At 40.7% G+C, this 10,000-nt stretch overlaps 1 protein-coding gene across 1 annotated transcript in view; it reads right to left on the reverse strand.

Annotated features, from left to right (window-relative positions):
• The window catches only part of MED8 (mediator complex subunit 8), a 70,565-nt gene that overhangs the window by 22,326 nt on the left and 38,239 nt on the right, over positions 1 to 10,000 (reverse strand). Inside the window, exon 3 of the mRNA XM_070133592.1 lies at positions 695 to 853. Coding sequence (XP_069989693.1) covers positions 695 to 853 — 159 coding nt within the window. The remainder of the gene's footprint in view (positions 1 to 694; positions 854 to 10,000) is intronic.

A 10,000-nucleotide genomic window follows, 5' to 3' on the forward strand; every position in this document is an offset into this window, starting at 1 on the left:
CAGAAGGACCAAGCTATGTGTCTTCAAGGTCCTGATAATGCCAGTTTTGCTATACAGTAGTAAAACCTGGACATTATCCTATGCCTTGGAGTCATGTCTTGAAACCTTCTGTAATAGGTCCTTGCGCTGGATCATGGGGTACAGTTGGTGGGACCACGTGTCCAACCAACAGTTGCACCGTGAGACTGGCGCAGGACCTGTAACCTGCACAATCCGGGATCACAAACTCAAGCTATACGACCACCTGGCTCGCTTCCCCCAGGATGATCCTGTCCACCAGGCTGTCTCTGTACGAGACAGCCCTGGGTGAGGGAGGCCTGTGGGACGACCTAGGATGTATGGCTTGGGCAGATCGATCAAACCTGTCATGAGGAGCTCAAGATGGTTTGAGTCCCTGCCTGGCGGCTTGCCATGAGGGACCCCAAAAGGTGGAAGCAAAGGGTGGATGTGGCTATGTGCCCCCGTCGGCATTAGCCCCCAGATGATGATAATATATGTATAGATATAATACCAAATTTATGAAGTTTTGCTGAATCTTATTATCATATATTTTATTTTTGAAAAGTAGGAAATTATTACCTGAAAATGCCCTAGACATAAATTTCCTTTTAATCACACACAATTTCATATTTTTGGGGCAATTAATCAACAAATAATACACAAAAATCACTCAACATAAAACTGTGGTGCAAACCTGAGCAGAGATAACAGAGAAGGCATCCAGATAGGAAGGCCAGTCAGCCTGCTCTCCTTCCCTCTCAATCTTGAGCATCAGTTCCTGCAGGGAACTCTTGATGTCTATCACACGCTGCAGAATGGCATCAAGTGCTGCATCCAGTGCTCTTTCTTCTCTCTGGGGAAAGGTAAAAGAAGTGTTTTTCATATGCATTGTCAAGTTTTTGCTTATTTGTATACAAAAATGTTACTCAAAGAATATGCCTAAGGGTCATTTCTATGTGTGTGTATATATATATATATATATATATATATATATATATATATATATATATATATATATATATATATATATATATATATATATAATCTCTGATGTACACTTTTTATATAAAACAAATGACAGTCTAAATCAAATTGGAGATCCTGAGATAGAGTCCATCATCTTTATCCTCTGTACACTCTGGAAGTGAAGAGGTGGTTTTGGGTGACAAGGACATTTTGTACACTAGCGAAAATGATGACAAAAATTAATGACCCTTATGCAAGATCTATCATTATACTGTACAGCTAGTAATGACTACCTAAAATGGTATATCAATATGTACCCTGAAGCATGTCCAATATTAACCTCTTCCTTCAGGACCACTTAAATCAGTTGGGCTTACGTTTTGTTTAAGGCCTTGTTCTGTTTAATGTTGTGTAAGTTGATTTCTCTGGTTGCTTGTAAGACACAAGCTAAGTATGTGATATTCTGAGTTAACCTAAAAGTCATTTTCAGAAGGTAAAATCATTTCAGTTAAAATATATAACAAGCAGTTACTTTAAGTGCACTTTTGACAGCAGGAAAGAAAGAAAGAAAGAAAGAAAGAAAAAAAAATCAAACCCTCCCAATGGTTGTTAGTTTCATGATGGTAGTATTATAAAGCACAGTCACACAAGGATTTCATCAGCAGCAAATCTGCACTCAAAAGGCACACCTGTGACACCGGATATAAAACATTTGTCACAAGTGACAAATGTTTTCTCTGCAGCAACACTGACCATTCTGTAAATGTGTCACAAAACAAATGAAGAGGCAAATGTGGGTGCACTTCTGACTAAGCAAGAAAAGGAATGCAGTGCTTAAAGTACAAAATTACTAAAAATTTAGTAATGATTGCGGATAGATATAATACAAAATACATATCCAATCAATTTCATATTTTCCTTTAGAGTATAGTTTCTCTGATGTTTTCCCAATCCCTAGCCCGTTGCTGTCATGGGGGGAGGGGGGGGGGAGGTAGGAGACAGAGACTGAGGCCCAATGTAAGGTAGCACCTCTACCTTAGAACACAGCTCTTGACTTAACTAATTTTGTATGGTCTTTTCCTCTCCTTATTTCCTTTTCCTTATCTTCCCCACTTCCTTCCCCTGTCCAATTACTAAGGAGTGAAAGCCATGTTGAGAGGATGAAAGGCTGATTTTGTGCTAGGCATGATTGGCCTCAGAGAACCATGGGTCCAATATTCCCTTGGTTAGCTGTTTAGCCCTAACCCTTTATGGGTACCTTGATGGGTGGACCTTTTAGCTTCCCCATGTATTTCAGGCCAGTAATGATGAATACTTTGTATCCTTATGAGGAACACTGAGGCTTGCTCCTTTATCAACTAGCCTCTCTAAATCTAACTCCTTCGGTTTATCGACCTTTGATGATGAAGATGACCACTACTACTACACCCCCTTGTTGACACTTGCTATCAACTTAACCAAACATAAATCATCTACCCAGGTTATAACTCAACCTTCAATGGTTAATGGTTAATGGTTAAAAGCAAAACAAATATGCTAGACATCTAAGATCATGTAGCACTACAAGAAGGTATTGTAATGGGCATTAAGGAGTTGATAAGTGAATGGGTTATGGTGGGGTTAGGTAAGGGGATTCGATCAAATGAAGGATATGTATGCGTGTGAGGAAGGAGAACAGGTTGTCAAAGCAGAAAGTGTGGGATTCTGTAAGGATGTCTGATAGGTTGGGAGGTTGGTGAAGGGAGGAAAGGTGGGAGGAAAGCAGAGGTGCGGGCTGTTGCAAAGCGTGAACAGGACAACTGAATGTATGGAACTGAAAGAGGGACATTACATATGGGAATTGGGAATTGGAACAGGAGGATGTGTAAGTAAAGTCTCTTGGAGGCAGATAATGGATGAGTTATAAGAAGAAAGGAAATGATGAAGGTCACCTCTGTCAGAACAGAAACTGTGAATATTCCAATGTCAGAGAGCTATTACTTACTTGATCTACGAGTGATATCAGTTACAGTGCGTTTTGGAGAATTTGAAGGAGCTAGAAGGAGAGACAAGGAATTAGAGGGGGGGGGGGGTGTAATATCAGGAGGGGGAGGATATGGGGAAGGGTATAGTCATGATATAAGGGATTCATGTATGTATCCAGGAGGAAGTGAAAGGGATAGAGGGGTAGGTGAGGAGTTTTGGTGTCATTTTTTGAACTTGAGCAGATAGTTTCTGTAGTGGAGCTGGTTGGAGAATTTTGTGAGACAAAGGTTTTATTAAGAGGGGGCGAAGAGGAGACTGGTGTCTGAGGAATAGAGGCAAAGGTAGGTGGAGGTGAGTGTGTGGTAGGAGAAGAGGGAATGGAATATTTAGTCTGTCTGCTGTGGGTAGTGCGGGGAGGGAGAGGGGAAGGTGTTGGGGCTGCAGGAGAGATTGGAGTGTCTGGATTTAGAATGGCAAGAGAATTTGACTGGGGAAGGTAGGAGATAGAAGTAGGGAAGGGAAGTAAGATGTAGGTATAAGGGAGGGTGTAGGAACATCTTGGGAGGGAGGGGGAGGGGTAGAGCGAGCGACATTAGTGGAGTAGGGAGTATGAGAGAAACCTTGTCGATGTGCTTCCTGAGACTAATCTGAGAGTTGCCACCTCAGATTCAAACTTGTAGGTGGGGCATCCCCTATAAAATACATTATGGGGGTCGCTGCAGTTAGCATGTGTGTGTGATTGTGCAGAGCAGTTTGATAGGTTATGACCAGGTTGGGCACATAGAGAGCATTGGGCTGTGGAATGGCAATGTTTGGCAGGCTATCCTAAACGCCTACAGTTTTGACATCGACGGGGAGAAGGTTGATATGGTTAGACAGAGGGATTCTCCACTAATGTAAACATGTATACAGAAAGTAATTTTGGCAATGTTGGTGGGGTTCATATGATGACCTCTAGGAGGAATGGAGCAGCACTGTACTGATATTACACCATATTCCGTGATTAATCTTTATTATAGATAGGGCAGTTTGCTGGGGAGATAGACAGTTCTGGTACAAGTATTAACCCATTGCCGACGGGTAACAATGTTTGGTAATTGGACGTATAGACGGGCTTGTTGGCGCACATCTGCAGTTTTCCCTGTTTGCGCCCGGCTCGATCGGTAGTTTGCGAGCGACATTTAGCACCTTAAAGCATTTATTTTGCTATAATTTTAAAAAATATTAAAATTTTAAAGGTTTACCTTTATGATAGGTGCCATTGCCTAAAATCTTTACCATATAAATGAAGCCGCTACTATCTGAAAAAAACAAACTCTGTCCGACGAGCCAGTGGCGCGGGAATGGGTATGACACAATGCCACCCGTCTTTCGGTCCACAACAGCCATGGCATGTGCGTACATGCCACCTGTCGGCTAGGGATTAAGGGTTGGAAGAGGTTCTGCATAAATGGAGTTGCCAGAGAGATCAGTTAGAGTTGATAATGCTATAGCTTGGCTTTCGGATGAAACTGTAATGAAACGGGAACCTTCAGGTTGGTTGCGGAAAGAGAATTTGCCTGCTTGTTTTCAGAAACATTGTTTTTGGAGAGTTGTCAGAGCAAGGAGCTGTAGGGGGATCATGAAAAATTGGTCCCACTTAGCTGGGCTAAAAAGAGTATTTAAAATATTTGTAGAAATGGGAGTAGTAGAGGAACAGGGACGTGTGGAAGAGGGAGTATTGTTGAGGGGGGTAGTATTACAGGAAGGTGGAGAATAAGACTGTAAAGTAGTAATAAGGGAGGATGGGGTGATTGATGAAGAAGGTTGTGGGGGTAGAGGTGATGAAGTTAAGGAAGTTGGGAGAGTAGAAATGTGTCCTGGAGATTGAGGCTTCACTTAAGTGGATAATGTACTAGTAGGCATTAAGGGGGCCGTCGCAACCGAGAACGAACTTCGTTAATTATGATCGGATTTTTGCGATTTTTTAATGTCATATATACATATACTACGATTTACACCACCGTGTTTCATACCATTTGGATAATAATCAATTAAATTATTGTTAAAAAAATATAAGTTTTTGGAAATTAAAAAAAATATATATAACTCAATTATCCATTGACCGAACTTGTTTAAAAAATTACCACATATAGTCTATAGCAATACCTATAAAAGTTATCCAATAGATTTTGAAATTTCCGCTTAGTTTAGTGTAAAAAATATCTTTTTTAAAATCTTCATTCATACCTATATAAAATGATATATCGGCTTTCATCCCCTAAAATGAAAAACTAACTGTCACTTTAATCGCAAATTTATTCAGCTCTCAAATGATCCAAACCCCATTAAAATCCCGAGTATGTCGACAAAGGTGTAGTTTTAAGATATCGGGCTTTGAAGTTGATACTTTTCCCCGTATTTTTTTTTTCTAGAATTCTGGTCTCTGCGTCAATCTTGATGCATTCTATGGTATCCACATGGTATTCTGAAGTGTAGCTGGTACCTGGTTCCCCCTTTTGCAAGGTACCAATGGCAAGAATTGCACGTGATTCTAGAAGTATCCTGTGGCATCACAGGTTTCGCAGTTCCTCCAGAGGCATTTCATACGAATAACCAATTGCTGCAGCTGTGATTGAGATATATTTATGATATTACGTATATTAGTAACAGGAATAACATCTATCATTAGTAGAGTCCTCTTAGTGTGTGATCAGAGCGAATCACATGGTGGGATGGTGCCGGGTCCAAGGTCACGGCGCGGCAGCACAGCCTCTCGCTCTCTCTCTCTTGTGGATGTCAGCTGATTCAGAAGAGTTGCCAGCTAGCTACGAGAGACTACCAAATAAATAGAAAAAAATCCAGAAAATCTAATTTGTCGAGTCTATTAGCTCAGACGTGACAAAGTAAACATCAGAGCCGGAGGTGAGGGGGGGTCAGAGATTTAGTCATAACTCCTTTATTTTCACATATTTAGCAGAAATATTACGTCACGGGACTGCCAAAGCCGACTAGATTACAGGAGATAAAAAAAAAAAAAAAAAAAAATTAGTAATTTTTTAAATCTTCGTCGAATATTAATTCGACGGCCCCCTTAAGGAGTGGGTAGTAATTGCAGTGTCCAGATTCTTGGTCAAAGGAGAGCCTGGGGTTGGGGAACTGGGAGAGTTTGATCTAGTGGGGCTATTTGGTGAAGGGGCAAGCCCACTGCCCCTAACAAGGGTATAACTTCATTATTGGCCATGTTAGACTATGTTGGGGAGAGAAACAGTCCACCCGTCAGGGTCCCCTTGAGGGGTGAGGGCTAGACAACTAAAACAGGGAAATACCGTGCCCATGGCTCCTTCAGGCTGTTCAGGACTGGTACAAAGTCAACCTTCTATCCTTTCAGCACAGCTCTCACACCTTGGGAAGTGGATATTCTAAGGGACAGAAATGAAAAAGCACGAGGGGGAAAGAGACCGTGCAAAATTAGTTGCCTTAAGGGATGAGGCTTCCTAAGTCCCCCCAAAACAACAATGGCAAGGGATTGGGGCAGAACTCAACCTCCAAAAGACACCCATTCCTCAACCCCATCTCCTGCACAACTGTGTCAATTTCCGACATCCTCCTCCCTTATTACAACTCTTCAACCTTATTGCCCTCTCCCTCAGAGCACTCCCTCTTCCTCCCATCCTTGGCTCTCTACAGACCTTCCACAGCCTTCCTGATCGTTTACGCATCACTGTTACATCTGAGTCCCAAGCCCATGTACTATCTATCCTGGCTGACCTCACTGGTAAGCCTATTCCTGCCCAACCCCATTCCTCCCTTGATACTTGTATGGAACTGTTTCTGACTCCCTAGCTGATTGCCCTGTCTACAACAAGGATTGGTCAAACTGTGAAGACAACCTTCTCACCTGCCTCACTATGATGCAGTATCAGTGCAGTGCTAAACTAAGCCACCTGAAGTCCCACATCAATATTGCCAAGATTCCCTCGGTAGATATGACCCTTCCCATAAAGTCTATATCAGCAGAGTATTAGACCCACCACATGGCAATGCCCAAAATGGCTTTTGGCCACCCTGCAAAGCACTATCAGTCCACAGCTCGCTGTCCTCTATGTGCCCAGCCTGGCCATGACTGTTCAAATTTCCTTGCACAATCATGTACATAAGCCAATTGTGGCTACTCCCACAATGTATCTTATACAAATTTCCCTACTTACAAGTTTGAGTCTGAGGTAGTAGTTCTTAGATACAAACTTGGCCTTACTCTACAAGAGGCCTGATAGGAAGCATGTCGACGAGGTTTTTCTATTACGCCATACTCTAATACTATCATCACTCTACTCCTCTCCCCTCAAACCAAACTATCTCTACATCTTCTACAGTACCTCTTCCCCCTACTCACCTTCACACCTCTACCTCTTCTATTTCTTAATCCAGCTCTTCCTCGCCTTACCTACTGCACCAGACATGTTAAATGTTCCACCTCATCTTCACTTACCACATCAATTCCTACATCTACATCTTCTAATCCTCAAATGCCCATCTCTTTACCTCCTCACAAAAAATCCTTTTGTTTCGCAAACCTCCCCACCCTATGTTCCACCTCATCTTCACTTACCACATCAATTCCTACATCTACATCTTCTAATCCTCAAATGCCCATCTCTTTACCTCCTCACAAAAAATCCTTTGTTTCCCAAACCTCCCCACCCTATGCCCCTCCAAAAGCATCCAAAACTTCCCAAGAAAAAACTCTCTTAACTATCCTCCAATTCCTCTACAGCGATTCCATCTACTCAGGTGAATTCCTTTTGTCACAAGTGTCTCTCTCTGAGATATTCATCTCCTGATGAACCTACTGACACACCTCCTTCCCCTATCCCCTACCTTGTTCCTCGGGCTCTCCTCCTACTAGGTTTCCATTCTCACAAACCTGACCTTTGTCAATTCTTATCTACCTATAAGCCTTTCATAGTCTGCCTTCACTCCTCAGTAGTAATTCCAAATTACCATTATTTATCATCCCCTAACTTTCTACCTGTCTCCTCTGTAGTTGCCCATCATAAAACACCATATGCTATACCTCCATTACAAACCACAGTTATTCGCACTTTTCTCCTCTGCTGGTTAACAATTGTTTCAATCTACTTACCTTACTATCAGAAGTCTAAGACCCGACTCTCAATACATGTTTTGAATATTTGATATTTTGAAAAAAAAATAAAAATAAAAATAAATAAATAAAAAAATAAAAAATAAATAATAATAATCGCTCTACATTTGTGATGGGGCTTCAAAATGTTTGCGGTAAAAGTCTAGGATTTTGAATTCAATGCACCTGAACATTCTTGTACCAATGTAGTGTAACATGTTCAAACATGAACCTTTAAAGCCTGTCTGAGTAGAATTGAGGGTCTTGTGATCTGAACCATGTCAGAGTAGCTCTCTTTAAATATTCAACTGATGGAAAATTGGTACCTTTCAATGATTTTTTCAAATTTGGAAACAAAAATAAGTCAGATGGGGCTAAATCAGGGCTGTAAGAGGGATGATGGATGATTTCCCATTGAAATTCACGTAGCACAGCTCTTGTTTGCCGAGTACCATGAACTGGTGCATTGTCATTGTGGAAGAGAATGCATTGATGCAACTTTCCAGGGTGTTTTTCTGATATTTTTTCAGACAGTTTTCTCAAAACGCCTTCATAATGAGAAGACTGAATTGTCTTGTTCTCGAGGATGTAAACTAGCAAAAACCCCTCTGCATCCCAGATGACAGTGGCCATAACCTTTCCTCTTGAATGCTCAGATTTTGCTTTGACTGGTCCATTTCTATCCTGGGGCAGCCACTGCTTTAATTCAATTTTGTCCTTAGTATCATGCTGGTAGAGCCTTGTTCAACCACTTGTTCAAAATTTCCAGTGGATATTCATCTATCCTTTTCAACCAAGTCACAAACAGCATCAATGTTTTCCTCACAAACTGACATTGTTGGCTTGCCACTGCGGGGCTCATCTTCAACTTTGTTTTTTCCACTTGTGAAGTGACTTGTCCATTTGTAAGTTGTTGATTTCTTTGGGGCATTAACACCATACTTGTTTCAGAGCATCAATGATTTGCCTATTCTCCCAAGTTTCACCATAAACTTTATGTTTGTTCTAGTCTCGATTTTGGTGGATTCCATGTTGCTTGAATGGTGCCTGACTTTCAATGGGTGGCAATGTGTTCCTACCTGTATTTAAGGATTCATGTTTGAACATGTTATAACACGTTGGTACAAGAATGTTCAGGTGCACTGAAATCAAAATCCTTCCAGATTATTTTTAGTTATGGACTTTTTCCACAAACTTTTTGAAACAGTCTCGTAATTGTCATTTATTAAGGGGACCTTCTGGTGATTTTTCAGCGATTTTCGCCTCTTGCCGAAATTGACTTTAATGCATTTTCAATGAGTTTCTAGGCCCCCGGTTCTCCCCTGAAAATTTCAAGGCCCGAACGTTATTTTTTAGGTGGTAGCAGCGATTTTCTATGTCGACCGAAATATTATTTTATCATGTTACCTTAAAAAATCGGAAAATGTGACGCAATGATTAGAGATGATAAAAATATGAGGTTATTTTCTGAAAGCTTATCAAATTTCACATGAGATGAGACCAACCTTCTTTTTTTCGGAATAACTCCAAAACTCCGGCAAGCGTCCAAAAAACGATAATAAATTCATTCATATGGTGTATTTTCCGGATCACCACCAAATTTTATGGAATATTAAATAGGCTAAGACAAACCTCATGTTAAAATTTTATTCAAATCTGTTTTTACTTTTCGAGTTAGAAAAAAAAAAAAAAAAATCCTGGATCCAAACCATGGTCTGCATCACCACCAAACTGCAATAAGCGTCTAAGTTAGGTTAAAACTCACCTTTGGTTAAAATCTCGTTAAAATGTGTTCATAACTTTTAGAAATATTAGAAAACACAAACTAACAAACAAAACACAACAAATAAACAATCAACAAACAAACAAAGAAACAAATGGAAGTAACAATATAAATAAACAAAAGGTCATGGGTTACACGAAAATGATCTATATGTGCTCATA

Source organism: Penaeus vannamei, chromosome 19, assembly GCF_042767895.1.
Source record: "Penaeus vannamei isolate JL-2024 chromosome 19, ASM4276789v1, whole genome shotgun sequence".
NCBI classification, from domain to species: Eukaryota; Metazoa; Arthropoda; class Malacostraca; order Decapoda; family Penaeidae; genus Penaeus; species Penaeus vannamei.